This window comes from Emydura macquarii, unplaced genomic scaffold (genome assembly GCF_026122565.2).
Source record: "Emydura macquarii macquarii isolate MOO-44397 ecotype Brisbane River unplaced genomic scaffold, CSIRO-AGI_Emac_v2 contig_1363, whole genome shotgun sequence".
NCBI lineage: Eukaryota > Metazoa > Chordata > Testudines > Chelidae > Emydura > Emydura macquarii.
The window spans coordinates 19,489,723-19,508,023 of record NW_027131500.1 but is presented as its reverse complement, the minus strand read 5'-3'; the positions used below and the strand labels follow the sequence as shown (position 1 = coordinate 19,508,023).

Genomic DNA, 18,301 nt, shown 5'->3' with positions numbered 1-18,301 from the left:
TGATGTCCCCTGCTTTGCATTTCATACCATGGTGACAGAGGCACAGCAGAGGTTCAGGTTCAGGAGAGTCTCCCCAGGCACCAAACCCAGCGTAACTGGGACTGCACAGAAAACTGTTATGTCCCTTACTAAGCAATGGAAAAACCATGGATGTCATTTCAGGAGGACTACACCAGTGACCATAACAGATGTTAAAGAGGCAGGCTATCCAGAGTGGCACCTTAAAGTGCCTGTACCCTCTGTTCTGCAATATTATATGTTTAGCCCCTCTCTCTCCAGAATCTGCCATCTCTATTGCTCCCAAATTCCCTGAGCAGTATGGAAGCAACGCATCTAACAGCGCATAGATTAAACAAGACCAAAACACATCCCCTGGCCACACTGGCAAATCTCAGCACTTATTCATGTTCAAGTGCCATATGCCACTGTACATGGACCAATACTTTTTCAGCCACCAATATGGAATTACTCTATCCCACTCACAGCTACTGCATTTCACTATGTTTTGCCCAAAGCATGTTTTGTGAGCTGCTATCTGTGACTGTTTGGTTTTGATGCCTACAGCAGAAGCTGGCTATTCTCTCAAACAGTCCGAATCCCTTCCATCTACTGACTTCGCAGCTGCTTTTATTACCTCTCTTTTGTAACAAATGCAGAGTAGGAATTATTCCAAATATGCTGTGCAGTTGAAGCACTGCACAGATTTCTCCTAGTTTTCCACAAGCATAATGAATTGAGCTTTATGAAACTTGTGAATAGGTTTTAAATCAAACTCATAAATTGTAAAAGTCAAATGTAGACACTGTAAACCATTGATATCTTTCCAGCATGGTTTGTTCAAGAATGAATTGTTCTTACAGAAGCTTAGAAAATCAAGACTTGTTTGGTGACATCTCAGTCCACCCCCATGGTAAGCTAATTTGTGTCTTTTAAATTAAAACATTTCTAGTTCTTATTTTCCCGTATGCTCTCATACCTTCCAGCAAAGACTGAGATTTCACTGTCTGCTGACTTTTCAGTCTATAGCTCTATGCATGGATGATAAACTGACGTTAATATTTGATAAATGGACACACGAGCCAGACCTACACATTTACAACTTATTAATAATTTGCTCATTGTGAAAACTGAGGAAGTCATCTCTTAGCATAAAGGTGAATATCAAAAACATATTTCTGAATTGGATTTCTTTCAATTTGCCTGTGTTCATCAACCATTAATACGGGAGGTCCGGGACTGAAGATGAACATGGACTGGTGGCTAAATAAAATGTACGCTACATAAACCTCTAGAAAAATAAACAACTAATTACACTGCCAGCTTTTCATTTGCATTTTTGCCATTGGTGTTTTATGTTTTCATTTCCCAATATTTTAACGCACTAGTATCCTTAATGGAAAGGAAATCACACCAGGAAGACTTAACCTTAACGCAACCTTCAACAGTAATTTATCACTGTTCCCTTCAAGCTATGGTTAGAGATATATGAAAGGTATAATGAATTATAAGAATATGTGCAGTTCCTTTTCTGCTGCATGTTTTTTGCAATGTTCAACTACACTATAAAGTACAATCTGATCCTTCAGGGGAAACAAGTTCAGGCACTATGGCCCAGTTAAAGATATTTAGGCGCTGCTGTCAATGGGATTTTGGCTCCTAAGTGCCTAATTCCCTTTTGAAAATGAGACTTAGGTCAGGTCTACACCGGCAGTGGCGGTCGACATGCAAGCTACATAACGGAGCTTGCGAATCTCCCATCAATGTACTTACGTTCATATAGCACGGTGTCTTCACAACACTGCATTGACGGGAGACACCCTCCCACTGACACAGCCTTACTCATTTCAAGGAGGGCAACTAATTCAGTCAACCAGAGAGCACCCTCCGATCAACTGAACGGGTCTACACTGACCCGCTCAATCGATGCCACTGCATCGATGCCTGCCACCATGGCAGTGAAGACTTAACCTTAGGCTCCAAATTAGATAGGCATTGGAACATTAAAAGCAGCAACAGCTAAATACTTAAAAAAATCTGGGCCTATATGCTGAACAGCCACAGAGTGCGCTATATTGTACAACACAATATACTAAAATAGGTACACTAATTAGTTATTTTATGTTGAACTTCAACGAGTAGAGATCCTGGGTTTTGTTGCAGTCACCAGCACACTCTATCCCTGAACAGCGGGATGAAGGATTCTCATACATTGGGGTGCAGGGCTGAGGTTGTGGTTCCTAGACCACACCCACCCTACAAGTGATGCCAACATAGGAAGCACAGCCCAGGGAAAAGGGAGTATGGCTGGTTTATCTCTATACCCCAGCAGTCTCCAACTGCCATATTGTTCCACTGAGGTCATTGGCACCTGGTACAAATTAGAGCAGCCTGCAGCTTCTAACTTATGCCACCCCAGCAAAGGTGGTTGTAACAGGGTTGGCCCCTGCCTCTCACGAGCGCTCCTCTTTTTGGCCAATAGTGCCTGCAATCACTCAGTTTTGAATGGGGCGGCACCCACCTTTTGTGGGCACCCTCTTTCTGATTGGGTATGAGTCTACTTTTCTTTCAGTTCTTACAATGGGGTGGCACCTGCCACTCGCAAGCAAACACACTCCTCGCCCCAGCCAACAATTCTTTCAGCGGGTCTTCAGTGATTCAGCCCTCCGGCCACGTCACACACACTGTCTCCCTTTCCAGAGTATATAATCTCTAGTTCTTTCTCACGGCCCTGGAAGGGGCCATAGCACCAAGGCTTCCTTCCCAGAGGCACTGCCTTCTTTAACAGCCCAACAGGGACCCATCTCAGTACCCTCAGTTGGTGTCCTTTCAGCAGCCCTCCCTGAGCTCAGTCTTCAACCAGACCAGCAGGGCCATCACTAGAGCCTGTGCAGACACAAAATTTGTATCTGCATCCTATATGTGATCCACAAAAATGATACCCAGATATAAAGCAGATATCTGAAATTTTGCAGGGCTTTATTTGTCATGGTACCCTTGCCTGATCTGGCTAGGTTCTGAGCTCAGTCCCCTGGACTCGGCCTGCCCACACTGACCTGTCCATGGTCCTGCTGCTCTTCCAACCAACTAGGCACCCAGTCCTTCCTCTTCAAGCTCCAGGCAGCAACAGACTGCTCTGCCTCTACTGCTTCCTTTTATATGGCCCTTCTGGTCCTAATTAGCTGCTCCCCTGAAGCCACTCTAGGCTGCTGAGAGGACTTCTCCTCCGCTTTTTTCTGGGACAGGGCAAGGCCTCCAGCAGGGGGCCTCCGGACCTAGTCCTCCTCATCACAGTTGCATATACCATTCCTTTGTTGCACTAAGCAGTCAGTTACAGTCCAGGATCTGGGCCTTAATGACATACACTACTATATTATGAAAACATATATACAGCACCAACACATATTCACCTTATTCACACAAAACTCCCATTTAAGTTAATAGACATTTAGTATGAGTAAGGAAAGAAAGATTCAGCAAGCAGAATCTCCTGTTCTCAAAAATGCATATACTGTGTTATATATTTGAAAATATCACTGCATATAGGAAACACACTTCTGAAATACACACTTAATATATATTGAATTTTTAGTATTTTAATTGCCATAATCTTATCATTAAATATATAATTTGAATGTGTGAAGATTATACACTAGATAATGAAACACATACTACTTACCAAGCAGACAGATTGTACAGTGTATACAAAGAAGTATCTCCTCCACTCAGCTATCAAGGAGAACGTCTCAATACATCTTGTAAAATCAGGAAGAGTGCTTGTGTTATTGTACAGGGCACAGTTTAGAATACAATATACAACACAAAACTTTATATAATGCACCTGTCCATCACATAGGTTCTCTCTTACGCAAAATCATACACTAGACATACATCTATGGCATATACTAAAATCCATACACTGCATAATAAAAACAGTATTCTACTGTTGTATAGCACCCAGCCTCCAGGCAAATAATCCACTTCCTGTATACTGCACCACACCGAGGGAAGGAGACATTTGGGCAAAGGTAATGGGGAAACACCTGGCTTTAAAAAACAAAAAGGTCTCATAGAATTTGAATGTCCATTTAGAGCAGACAACACTTCTCTTTTCAAAGTCTCACTAAAAAGATCTTCACACAGTAAAATTCATAGTGTCCAACTGGTCTACTTTAGAAGGAGGATAGGCTGAATTGACCTATCAGCTTCCAGGTGACTAGGTATTTCAAACCTGACTCTTCAACACTAGGCACTGCCTTTTCAAAGTCACTGCTTTTACTGCATCAATATAATATACAATAAATAATAATAAAATTAATAATAGTAATAAAATAATGTTTACATAGACCTTTACATTTTCAGAGCACTTACTGATATAATTATACATTCTAACACACATTTTAAAATAATACATTTTAATATTAAAACTAAAACCTTTATATAGCACTGTAAATATTTATAGAACATAAAACATAACACTACCTCTGCCCTGAAGAGCTTACCATGACAAATTTATGTCAGGATTTGATTTAGTGGTCTTGCTACACACTGAAAAATTTCTCTGTGCAAAATCCTGGCAGGAAAAGGTTTTGCATCAAAATGACTCAAAGGAACAGTTACCACCTACATTTTAGGTTACAAAATATACTATGTTCCTAATGGTCCAGAAAATGGATTCTAATCTCAGATATGAAGAAGAAGAATTAAACAGAATTAAATTAAATGAAAGCACACAGGCCAAATTTCAGCCTGTTATGTATGAAAGAGACAAATGTTATATTTGCCCCCCCCTCAGTGAAGACTGGAAACACTGACATATCCTTAACTATAGTGGCATGTCAGTCAATACTATATTCCTGACATATACAATACTAGAATGCCAAAAGCAGCACTACAGTGAATATTGAAAAGCATTCAAAAAAGCTTTAAAATAAAGTTAAGAGTCTGTTTTAAACCTACATTGGCAAGAAAATTTAGAGGTAAGGCTTCCAACTCATTCCTCATTGCACTACATAGTGATCAGGGATCATCACCCATGACACTGAGGCCCACGGAATTTTAGTAGAGTATTTTGCAAATTACCCATTCATGTTAACATGGAATGCTTATGGTATAATTCTATAGCACATATCATACCATCTAAAGCTATTCAGCACAAACCATTAGTGGGCAAATCCAGCCCACAGCTTAAGTAACCAAGCTAGCACTCGAGTGACACATGGGCACAGGCAAGGAGGAATCCTCACCACCGCTCACAGGTCTGCAGGCTCTTATATGAGATCCTCTTCAGCCCATGAGGAGAGGAATTGTGAGGAACTGTACAGAGGCAGATCCTCTGGCTTCACCCCATCCCCAGCCTCCCCGTGTACTGATACACAGGATATTCCCAGAGTGGGGATTCATGCTGTGCAGGAAGTACAACCTACCATTCTGCCTCATCTATTATATATTGAGATAGCTAAAAAGGCCTATGCAATAGGCAATAGAGCTATGGGTCGTGTGCGATTACTACCTCAGAGCCATTTTACCCTTACCACCCTAACCCTTCGAGCTGTACAGGAAACAGGTTTCCTGCCCCACCAATACTTTTGGCAGTTTGAAATTTTTTTCCCATCTTGAATCAAGATGAAAAGTCAAATTTTCAATATTATACACATGCTGAAAAACTGATTTTTGTTTTGTTTTGTGTTTGGTCAATCAGCACATTTTGTTTTAATAATTTTGAAATGTTTTGTTTTGATTGCAGCTTTTTAAAAACTTCTTTCAGTCTAATTAATTTAAATTTTGAAACAAAAAGTCATTTTAAACTGGAAAACTATAATGTTTGATTTTGAAATGCTCCCCATCCCCCCACCCCCAAGCATTTTTTATAATTTGGGAAATGTGCTGAACCCAACCCAGTTTCAGTTGCCATTTGAGGAAAAACAGTCAATATATTACTGACCAGTTCTGCTGATAATGCCCTTGCAAATCGGAGAGAAGCCATGGAAGACACCGATGCCAGGATCTTTCATTGGTCTCTGGCTCTGTTCTTTCACTGTGTGTCATAAAAATGGCTGCAGCACACTTGAATGTTAATTCATTTTCACGTGCTGGGTGAGGAGAGACTTGTGCTACTTGTTTTGTGAGCAACATATTTGTTAGGCAGAGTGGGAGAAAGTGCAGGGGTCCCCAGTACACAAAAAGAGTTTACTCAAGCTTCCCTTGTCCTTCTCCTGGACACCTGTGAAAAAGGAAGGTCTATACAAATCTCTGCTTGAGACACACAAGGGAAAGAGTATTATTGGGAAAAGCCAGGCCTTTTTACTCATGCTCTAAGGGCAAAGCTAAGGAGCACCATTTTGGGATTGTTGGTTTTTTGCTTGTTTGTTTAATGTAACAGTTTTTGCTTATGTTACCTCGCTGGGTTTCCAGAGTTCCTCTCCAACTGAGCTCATCTGTCTGTTGCTATATTTTGTTTCTGCTTTGTCATCCCACCAGTAAACAGTGAGTTTAAGACAAGTGTGCTTATACCCCGTAATGGCTTGGATGTAGTATGCATGACATAATTTTAAGTAAATCCACCAAATTTATAACTAACACATTTATTCTGTGCATTTTGATGCATACTCTTCCCTTCCACTTCACAACATCCAATAACCCGTTCATTTCTGTTTGATTCTCCCCTCCCCCATTAGGATTTTTCCTATTTGTTTGTTTAGATTTCAGGTCGTGGTTCTAAATTATTCCAACCTGTTGTTTTTCTCAGTGATGCAGTCATTATGCTGTCAGCTTCTTTGAGTTAATAAGTTCCTACTTCAGCTGCTGCATATAAATTCAGTTTAGTTTGCAGAAAATACTTTGTCTCTCACTGAGCAGCAGGGATATTGTAAGGACAGATCATGTTACCAGCATGGGATGGCCTATACTAATGCTTGTTCTGAGCCTCTGAGAACACCCAGTGTAAACTAGATGTTTCCAGAAGCCTATGCAAACTCAGATAGATCTGAGTGTTTGCGCAGTTAATAGGTTATAGAGATGCAAGTCAACTACCAGAGTGCTTGCTGAACACCACATTCTGTCAAAAGCCATATCAAACCAAGAGATGGAGCAACCGCTTTTATTAAATTAGCTGGATTTGCAAGAAAAACCTGCCTGAATAAAATGAATCAGTATGAACAAAGTTTAAATTTTTTCTCATTGCCGCAGACACTGCACAGAAAGCACTAAAGCACAGGCGATGACATTTTCCCATGGGGTAGGTCCTGCAACACAGAAGGCATATGTTATTTCTACATGAGAGGGGCAGCGCTGGTTCACTCAAGCTGTGGATATTTGTAAAGCCAGTGAAATTAATCAAATTCAGATTTAGATGCACAGTGATCCAGTACCATCCACACAACTAGTCTATGAGACATCATTTCAAACAGGAAAAAACTAGAAATGAAGGAAACCTACATAGCAATCAAAATAGGAGTAAAATTTCTTGTCAGGCAAAAATTCTTGGCCACATCTTGTCATTGGAACATAGATGAGAAAATGCCCAGCATTTATTGACCGACTAGATTAATAGAAGGATGGCAGAGCAGAGAGACTATTGGCAAAATTTAGAACACAGTTATCTATTATAAGTTATCAGTTTAGTTGGGAGAAAGAAAGAGAACTTCTATACTTTACCTAGCTAGGTTGAAAAACCTACTCATCACCGCAGAGTGGGAAATTTTCCCTGATGAGCAAAAAGAATTAAACCATTCATTTCTGCAGAATTTAAATTTTCATTTGAAAAAGATTTTTAGCTCCTACAGTTGTGAAAATGGCTAGAAGAAGGGTGGGAAAATAGGGACTTTTTCCCTCCCCACCATTTACTGCAACTTGAAACCTCTGGAAAAGCAGTTAGCGCAAAGAGGCCCTATCCTCCTTACAACAGCCAGAAGGGCCTGGAGGGGTGGGGGGGGAAAAGAAAGAAAAAAGTTTCTTTACCCATCCAGTTGTTAGATTGGCTTGAAACTTCACAATTTATTAGACATATGCAAGGTGATGAGAGGGATGTAGCCCTTAACTAGAATCCAATGTCAAGAACCACGTAGAACTTCCAGCACCCTCCCCATTCCTAGCAGTTTGGACTTCATCGGGCATTCCTCCTGCACATTGCTGTTGGGCCCCACCCTTATCTTTTAGGTATACCTCTGGCTAATAGGTTTAGTCCTCCAGCAGGTAGCTATCTGGCAATTTTTTCAAGCTCTGCTCAAAATTGCAATAGTGCAGTGATAGTCTTAAAGTGTATTGTACGGTACATTAGACATCTCCATGACCTGCTGGAAAACCCTCATTCTCCACTAGTATATTTAAACCTATTTTTAAAAAATAACTGTATTACATTTCTTTTGGTTTCCACACCTCCTTGAGGATGGTAATACATACATACTTAAAATCAATCTTACATGTCAGAAATAATCAATTCTCACTGTAGATAGAGACCACATCAACTTTTTTTTAAAAAACCTTTCCTTCAGCACCATGGACTGCTGGCTAAAATCCTCCTCACTAATGCTACCAGTCACAAACCTAAATTGACTAAACCTACTTCTTGACTAGCAGCAGATAAACTCCTGAAATGGTTTTGTCAACTTTTCTGTTTGCTTCTCAGAGCATGAACCCAGCAGGAAACTCATCATTTGACCTGTTTTAAGGGTTACTATCTTCAGTAAAGAGCTGGTTGCAGCACACTTCAATGCTAATATGAGCTAACAGTTTAAGACACAAACCGCATTTTAATGTATTAATTTTTATATGCCGAAACGATCCAAAAACTATGGTGACAGGGATATTTTGCAAATAGCAGCCTTGCAAAATTCTACTCAGCCCCACTTGCAGAGGAGTAGTTGTTTGACAAGCACATAAAACATCTTTTTTTAAAATTAGCATTAATCATCAAGGTAAAGGATGAGTGAATTGATCCTGTTTGTTGGCAGATACATTTTATGATCATATTGCAAAGCTGACTACTCCTTTTTCCCGCATTTCAGTTCCCACGGAGTCATACTGTCTGGATCCCTCCCTGCAGGAAATATCCAGAGTCCATCTTTCAGTAACAACTACCATTAGAACCAGCTCATAAGGGCTCTGTGTTTATTATCTAGTACCAGTTGGAAAGAGTTTTTATATGCCAAGAGATACAAATTAAATCTTTTTTAAAACACTACACAAAACTTAATACAATAAATACACTGAGCCCTTTTGGGGCAAGCTCTTATCATTGAATAGGGGCTCAAAAACATGCTGGTGCCATTGTAAAATAATGTATTTGGTGGCATCACAGCAGAGTAGAAGCCAGGCAGCATGACTATGGAGGAGCTGAAATGAAGAGTATTGGAGGATAAGTATAGTTTCAAGTCAGTTATGTGTTGAATGCCAGCAAATTGCCCTTGTTATTCAGAGTATTCACCATGCATAAAACAAAATGCATCAATTAATCGCAGTGCCTAGCACATTGTGGGCACTATTGAAGACAAATAATACATTCCTTTAATTTTTCCAAAGGTTGTAGTTCATATTAAAAGGAACACAATGAATGCTATAAAGACCAGATACAAAATACTTCATTACTGTGCTGACAGAAAGCACACATGAGAAAATCTATCACTCATGTGAACCATATGCTACAACTAGGATTTAATTGAAAGCACAATTCCCTGGTAAAGAGACCAAACACTAGGAAAAACCCCACAACGCTTTGGAGCAAAAGGATTCCACTAACAGAAATATGGTGTGAATAAATCCTGGTTGCAACACATGAAGCTCATAAAAAGTATACTTATTGTGAGCGTTCCTTCCTTCATTATTTTTTTGTTGTTGTTAGTTGCATCCTAATGGCTACCTCATAAAGACACTTACAGGTCTGAGTTATTTTACTCATGTGAGCAGCCCTATTCAAACCATGTGAGGAGTTATTCACATGTAAAAGTGTTTGCAGGGTCAGGCCTTAATATTTTATTATCTCTGTGTTGAAAAACTAGCCAACTCTGTTACACCATCCTCTGTAAAACTAGATCATCAAGATCACCCAGACAGTCAATCCTGAGAATGGCAACTAATAAAACAATTATAATTTTGAAAGCAACCACACTGAAATGCTTGCATGCTGTACATCAGTCTTGTAAGACTGTGCACAAATAACTCATTCCCCACCTTTTTCTGTTTGTTCACCTTGTACCAGAACTACACAAAGGTTTTGAAGCCACCACTGTGATAAAAAGTGGTTCTGTTCTATTTGCTACCATATGTAGCAAAATGATAATGCAAAGCACAGAGTATACTGCAGAAGAGAAAGAACAATATGTATCCCATGGGTCTCTGGAATGTTTAGAAGAAGAGTTTGGGACCAGAAAGACTTTTCCCCCAGAGAAACCACAAGGAGCACAAAAACTATTGTTCTGCTGAGGGCCAAAAGTTTGCCTCACTCATAGGGAATGGGGACAGGGTTCTGCCCACACCGCAAAACCCACAGTTCTCCTGCATGGCTTCAAGAGCTCCTTGTGCCTTTCCTTGGCTCCACAGTAGACCAACTTCAATAGAATTGTGCTGCCTTGGGTTTCTACAGCCAGTCCACTCCTCCAGAAACCCCTTTGAATGAAAGGAAAAGCAGAAAAAACACAGGGAAGTTAATACTGACTGTCAGGGTTAACTTTGCTATGGAATCTATATAGGAGTGAGGATAACAGACACTCCATAAACACATGGCCAGGCATACCTTCCTAACTCTTATAGCATATCTTCGATGGTACTTGGGGAAAGAGTGTGCCATGCTGCAGATGCTCTTTTTCTGTGCCTCCTGCATAAAGATCTGTAGAAGTTTTCCAGGGAGGCTCATGAAGGGAGGATTTTGGAAGGGTTGAGTGAATTTTCTTGTTTTCCCCCAAATCACCAGCATAATTTACCAAATGTTTATAGTTTTGAAAATGTGATCATGTTTGCAAAAAGGAAATTAGTTCTTTGGCTTCCTTCTTACAAATCACTAGAGAGAGAAGCAGAGAAATGTTACGCCTTGCAGTCAGTGTGTACACAATGTTTTGAAACAAGGAGGGGCATGGAGGGGGATGTTGCAATTGGTGACTACAGTTAGGCTGACAGTATTTCAGTTCAGATACTCTCTGGTAGCCAAGCCTAGCGGTCACAACAGGTGGGTTTTCCATCAGCCGGATGCAGACCTTGACAAGGCGACTTGCAGCCCCCATCCCTCCCCAAGCTGTCCCCACACAGAGAAGGGGCTGCTACCTACAGGCCCCTGAGCACAGCAGGGGAACAAACCCAGACCCCGTAGTCAATTATTTTTTGTCAAGGTCCCAATGTCTTGGGCAAAGCATATTCAAGGCCCAGACTCCAGGGAAAACAATTTTTAAAAACCCCAACAATAATGATAAGTAAATAAAAAGATTTCAGGGTCCATTCAAAAGCGCCTGAGCCGCGGTACCCTACTGAGAACCCCTGAACCCAAGTGTCTGGGCAGAAGATGCCTAAGGAGCCCCCCAAACTCCCCCCCGGCCCCAGCCCCACCGGGGCTGCCCAGGCGAATCACTCCCCCCCGCTGCCCTCCCCCGTTACCTGCAGCAGGCAGTGGCCGGGCCCCGCCTGCTCGGCCAGGCTGGCGTTGTAGACCTGCTGCTCGAAGACGGGCTCGTTGTCGTTGGCGTCCTCCACCCGGACGCTCACCAGGCAGGAGGCGGAGAGCGGCGGCTCCCCCAGGTCCCGGGCCACCACCCGCAGCTCCAGCGCCGCCTCCCGCTCGCGGTCCAGGCCCCGCCGGGTGCTGATCACGCCGCTCAGCGGGTCGATGCGGAAGAGCTCGGGCCCGGAGGGGAGCCCCGCGGGGCCCGGGGCCGCCTCCAGGGCGTAGCGCACCTGGGCGTTGGGGGAGCCGGGCTCGTCGGCGTCCGCGGCGCTGAGCCGCAGCACGGTGGTGCCGGGGGAGGCGGCCTCGGAGACGGCGGCGCGGTAGCGGGGCTGCGGGAAGGCGGGCGGCTGGTCGTTGATGTCGGCGATGCGGAGCAGCAGCGTCTCCTGGGCGGAGAGCGGCGGGGAGCCGGCGTCGGTGGCCGTCAGGCGCAGCTCGTACAGGTCCCGGCTCTCGCGGTCCAGGGGCCGCTCCACGCAGAGGAAATAGAGGCCGGCGGCGCCGCCGGGCCGCAGGGCGAAGGTGCCGTCCCCGCCCTGCAGGCTCAGGCCGATCTCCTGCCCGGCCTCGTCCGGGTCCGAGACGGAGACGCGCGCCACGTAGTCCCCCGGCCGGGCGGCCTCGGAGAGCCGGGCGCCGCCGCCCTCGGTCAGGTAGAGCAGCTGCAGGGCCGGGCGGTTGTCGTTCACGTCCAGCACCGCCACGGAGACCAGCGCGCTGCCCACCTCGGGCTCGGCGCCGCCGTCCCGCGCCTGCACGATCAGCCGGTGCAGGGCCCGGGCCTCGCGGTCCAGCGGGCGATTGACGCGCAGCAGCCCGCTCCGCTCGTCCACGGCGAAGTAGGCGGCGGGGTCGCTCTGGCGGCGGCTGATGAGGTAGCGCACCTCCCCGTTGGCGCCCAGGTCCGGGTCGGTGGCTAGCAGGCGGCAGACGGCGGTGCCTGGCGCCGCGTCCTCCCGCACCCGGGCCCGGTACTCGCGCTGGCTGAAGGCGGGCGCGTTGTCGTTCTCGTCCAGCACCCGGATCTCCACCCGCAGGCGGCCGCTCAGCCGCGGGCTGCCCCCGTCCCAGGCCTCGACCACCAGCCGGTGCCAGTCCGCCCGCTCCCGGTCCAGCCGCCGCAGCAGCACCAGGTCCAGCGGCTCCGGGGGGGAGCCGTAGCGCAGCTGGAAGAGCGGCGGCGCCTCGTCCTCCTCCTCCTCCCCGGCGGGCTCCGCCAGCAGCGTGTAGCCCTGGGTGCCGAAGCTGCCGGCGTCGGGGTCCCGGGCGCCCGGCAGGCGGAAGGTGGTGCCGGGCGGGCTGAGCTCGGAGACGTTGAGCCACAGCGAGTCCCGCGGGAAGCGGGGCGGATGGTCGTTCACGTCGGTCACCGCGATCTCCACCTGCACCATCTCCCCGCGCAGCGTGGCCGCCACGAAGCTGTAGCGCGCCCGCCGCTCCCGGTCCAGCCGCCGCGCCGTGCGGATGATGCCAGTCTCCGGCTGCACGTGGAAATCCGCCAGCACCGCCGACTCGCCGCTCCCCTCCGACAAGAAGAAGCCGCCCGGCTGCCCCTCGCCCGGGGGCAGCCCAGCCCGGATGTCCCCGACCAGCGTGTCCGCCGGGAGCCCCTCATCCACCGCCAGGCTCAGGTTGTACAGCTGGGCCGAGCAGCTCCCCGCCGCGCACAGCCACAGGGGCACGAGGAGCGCCAGCAGCCCGGCCCGAGACTCCCCCAGGCCCCTGCGTCTCCAGCTCCCCTGGGGGGTCGGCTGGTCCTGCTGTCTCTGGCACGTGCTGCTCGCCCCCGGGGGCAGCTGCCGGTGCCCCATTCTCCGTTGCTTCCTTCCCCCCAGTCCCTTCTCACCCGAGATCCCCGTCTCTCCGCAGCTGGAAGATCCGATAGTGTCGGATGCTCCCTGGCCGCCGCTTCCTCCCCGCCCTGGAGCTGCCGCACCTAGCTCACAGCCCAGTGCAATGACACGAGGATTGCTTCTAATTCAGCATCGTGAGGGGTCTGCGGTCCTGCGGCTCAGCCCTGTGCCGGGGGCCCCTCGCCTCCACGATCAATCACAGCTCCTTCTGCCGGATGACTCCCCTTCGCTCTGGCTTCCTTCATTTCTGTCGCATCCGTGCCTTGCTCCGGGGGCCTGACTGGCCGCTTCTCCCCGCCGGAGTCAGGTGCATCATTCCTATTGCCAGGGCTGAAGGAAATCCTCTAACCCACACACACACACCCTCCGAAGTTGGTGCGGGGAATAACAAGTGTGTGTGAGGGAGGCAGGGAGGGGACAGCTCCCTGGCTGCTCTGCTGCAGCAGCTGAGACTCCTGCTTAGGCTGCTACCCACAACGTCTCAGAAGTAGCAGAGCTGCAAACACACCCCCTCCCAGTCTTTCCCATGTGACTGGGCTCTCAGACTAGGCAGAATCCGCTCCTATGGGTAGCTGTAGCAAGCACTGCAGCAGGGAGTTGTCCCCTTCTCCTCTCCGCCGGTAAGCCAGAAAAACAGCACACCAGCCAGATCCTCCTAACCTTAGAGGAGGCAGGCAGGCCCTCTATCAATTGATCCATGCAAAGTAGTGATTTGGGATCCCGAGCGAAATAGGGTTCTAGCCACGTTAGCTTGAATAACCCTATAGATCAGACACAGGACTAATCACTAGTGAGACAAACTCAATAGAAGGACAAATTGTGCTAAAAGAACAACTGCCTAGCTTGTGGAGTTAATACAGAGGATAAAATAAGTAAGTAAACACCCCTGTGTGAAACCACATTAATTCTGTTTGTGCAGCTATTAAATAATGTGATGGGAAACAAGCTTCTTGCAGAGCCTCCTGGATAGAGGCCTAAGGGGGTTGACTTTGGGCTCTTATTTTCATCAAAGTCACAACAGTACCTGCATTTGAAAGTGATTTAGGGGGAAGGATAGACTAGAGGTCCTTAAAACGTAGAAATTTGACAATGTGGGAGAAGTTCCTGTCTCATGCCTTAATAATTTCAATGCAATGAGGTTTGCTTGCAGATTGTAACACTCTAGACTAGATTGATTATAATGAGCTGGCATTTTTATAGAGCCTGTCAGCCAAGTGGAGCCCAAAGCACTTCACAATTTTTTTTATATAATTGTACAAGGCCATTAGATGGGTAAAATTGCAGCTATAGTCCCTATAGTTAGGATCTCAGCCTCCTTTTAAGTGATCAATGTAAAAAATATTTTACTAATTTATTTATGAAATTCCTAGAAGGGGAAAGAAACCACACAAAGGTCTGGAGATTGCACTCTGAGGTAAATGTGGAGTAACTATATTTACTCAAAAAAACAGTGCAAACCACCTAAGAGGAAAATACATTTCCCAGGTAGGAAGTTATGAGGGCACCTTAAAAGCCCAGGGGACAGACACTTTTGAAGGGTGATATATTTCCTGGGCTTTCTACTCATATAAATAAATCACTACATTTTGTGAATCCTCCAGTGATCTGTCCTGCTGTTGTGAATTGTTAAATTTTGTATAATTTTGTCATGCTTCAGTAATCAAAAGCAAAGCTGAACCAAGAGATGTCTTTTAGGAGATTGATTTTTGGGGGGTGCTGGAGGAAGAGCTTTTCAATGAAAGTGGTAAATAAAGTGCAGATTATTTTTAGATGCAGAAATATGCTTCATCAGGAGAGAGAATTTAAATCATGCAAAAATCTGCAAGAATAAACAGTTTTATTACATTCAGCAAGTTTTTGTTCTCTTTAATATTCTGGTCCAAATTTTCCATAAAGTGCATGCTAGCGCTTTATCCTATCATTAGCTCAGTAAATAGTGAAAAACACTGCAGGGAAGCATTTACCAAAAATAACTTCCAAGTTAAGTGAAACTTAAGATCCAATATAGTCTTTTTTTCTGTCACATTATCTTTTGCCACAACTTCTAAAATTCTGTTGCTCTTGGCAGTAGCTATTCTTGTTTCTGATGTCACAAAATAATTGTCAGAATTGATTATTGCTAAAATAGTTTCTCATTTTCCTGGTAAAAACAAGCCACATTAGTCTCCAGAAATTTCTGCATCTTTTTCAGGAATATTATATTGGAGAGATGGTTTATTCTGAAACACCATGGCATTTAGAATTTTATAGCAATGAGGCCTAGTAAACTAAGCATAGTTGTATCAGACAGGAACTCTTTTATTATTATATCTAGTAAATTTGAGCAAGTAGTCTAAACTCCCTGTGGGTGAAATCCTGGCCCTATTCAAGTCAGTGACAAAATTTTCCTTGATTTCACAGGGCCAGAATTTCACTCCTTGTCTGTTTCCCATTCTTCATGTCTCTACCTAAGTGGACAGCTCATGAGGATTAATTAGTTAATGTTTCTATAGTGACACTGAGAACATGCAGCACTCTATACATGCTAAGTAATGTGTCATCTATCATTCCATGAAAGCTAAGGACAATGCTTCAACATTTCCAGGTGTCTTGCTCTTCTTACTAGTCCTTCTTTGTGCTGAATCTCGCCATTTCTGGCAGTCAGAAAAGGCAAATTTGGCATTGATCAACAAGAACAGGATGAGTAAAAGAAGGTGCAGGACTTATTGTAGATAGGTCATATGGTATGAAAGAATGCAATTTCTGTGTTTGCTAAGCCCATAGGAGAGTGGCTGTTTTGCTACTTGCCTCTTTTTCAAGCATGGTAAGAACTACTTTTTTGGGGGGTTTTTTACACCATTCCTAAGTACCACACCGGGGATGACTTTACTCTTAAGAATGGCTAGTATTGCTGTAACATCATTTAAAATAGCAGCTTCAGGAGAGAGGAGTTTTTTTCCCCAGTGTTGTTACAGTTCCACGTATCCAGATGTGGTAGGTATTTCATTTCTGACATCTCTCTATGTATACATACATATATATATATATATATAAATATGTATATCAGGGGAATTAGTTGAGGAGGGGGAAAATAGAATATTTGAAAATTACTCCTAGTTTTATTCCATGTTTTTATAACATGGCATGCTGTCTTTTGAAGAGAGAAGGTGGGGCAGAATAAAAGCTAGGTCTAAGTCATCTTGCTGGATGCAAGAAAACACACTAGTAATATTATATATATATTATAGTGATAATTCCAGGCATGGAAGCAAGAAGGAAATATTCAGAGCCTTGCCAGCTCCACTAATATTCATTGAGAAAACACATGGATTCTTCCCAAGTCACAGATGTTCAGTACGAAAATGCCTGGATCCTATTGAATCACAGCACATTTTGAAAAAAAGCCATGTCCTATTCACTCCATGCAGTTACTAAGGAAACATATGAATCATGTTCAAGCAAGGCAGTATTGTGGAACTAAACAAAACCTGCTGTTTTCAAGCACAGTCTGCATAAATGGAGATAGTCTGTATTCAGATATAATCAGTGTGGAAATGCCTGAATGTACAGCAATTTGATGAGGAAACACACTGAATTGCTATGTTTGGTTGGATTATATCTGGATCCATCGAGATCTAATTTTCCCTAACTTCCATGGATCTGTCAGTATTGATGCATGCATGAGTATCCCTGAAGTTTGCAGGGAGCTGGGTGTTTCCCCACTACTTTTATCCATTAAACTTGCCTATGTAAGGAACAAAATCCAGCTGGCCAATAATACATTTTTCTGTTGCGGCATTACATGTTTCTAAATTTACTGCATCCTAATTACAGTAGAAATGTTCTATCTAAATGCTATTAAAGTGTTACCCATGGAGTTTTTCTCCCCCACCTTTGCCAGTCTTCCTTCCTTCAAACTTGCCTTCCTCCACCTCTTCTTCCTCTGATGCTTTCCATCCTCTCTCAATTTCTTAATCACTCTTTGCTTATTTTCCCCATGATCACTTCTTTTTCTCCCTCAAAGCACAAGTAAAAGGTTTTAAAACCTTGAGCAGATCCTTGAAGCCTGTGTGATATATTTAGCCACCTCTTCAGATTACTCACTGTAGAGTGACACAAGAACTATATGAAGAGGAGCAGCACAGATACTCAGGGTTTGTTTTCACTTCAAAAAAAAAAAAAAAAAAAAAAAGGTGTGTATTCTTAGCTCAGGTTAGCTCCTGCATTAAAATAGCAAAGAAGACATGGCAACTTGGCATTTAAGTTAGGTTAGCAACTCAAGTTCAACCTGAGGCTCCCCTAAAGGCTTGAAATCGAGCTGCTAACTTGAGTTAGAAGCAGAGGTGCTATCACTGCTTTTTTAATCTGAGTTAGCTAACTCAAGTTAGTTGATCTAGTTAGAAACACATGTCTTTTGCCATGAAGACATGCCATACTAGCAGCAGAGGAGTATTATATCAGCCTCACTTCCTAAATTAGTATGACGGGCGGAGTTTGGAGACCACTCTGTGACAGTAGGTGCAATTCATTCTTAATAGATTTTGAACATTTTGTCTATAGTATGTTCATTACTGAGAGGGGAAGGTCTCTAATACACACACAACTAAGAGTTATTCCCTACCTAACCTGCCTCCCTTTGTGGCCATAGTCACTATGGATATTCAGCCTGGAAGCTGTGATGGATGGAAAATGCCTTAGCTATGTAGAGCCTCAGCTGTTTGGTTACTTATAGGTCCTCTTACAGGACTTCTTCAAAGAAGTGTCACTAAAGATGTTGTGGCAACCAATGAAAGTTGTCACAGTTACTATGTTATTAGGAACT

At 44.5% G+C, this 18,301-nt stretch overlaps 1 protein-coding gene across 1 annotated transcript in view; it reads right to left on the bottom strand.

Annotated features, from left to right (window-relative positions):
- DCHS2 (dachsous cadherin-related 2) overlaps window positions 1-13,542 on the bottom strand; it is a 167,974-nt gene extending 154,432 nt beyond the window's left edge. Inside the window, exon 1 of the mRNA XM_067551865.1 lies at window positions 11,578-13,542. Within this exon, the coding sequence (XP_067407966.1) occupies window positions 11,578-13,458 (1,881 nt within the window). The 5' untranslated portion in view covers window positions 13,459-13,542. The remainder of the gene's footprint in view (window positions 1-11,577) is intronic.
- Window positions 13,543-18,301: the final 4,759 nt, after the last annotated feature.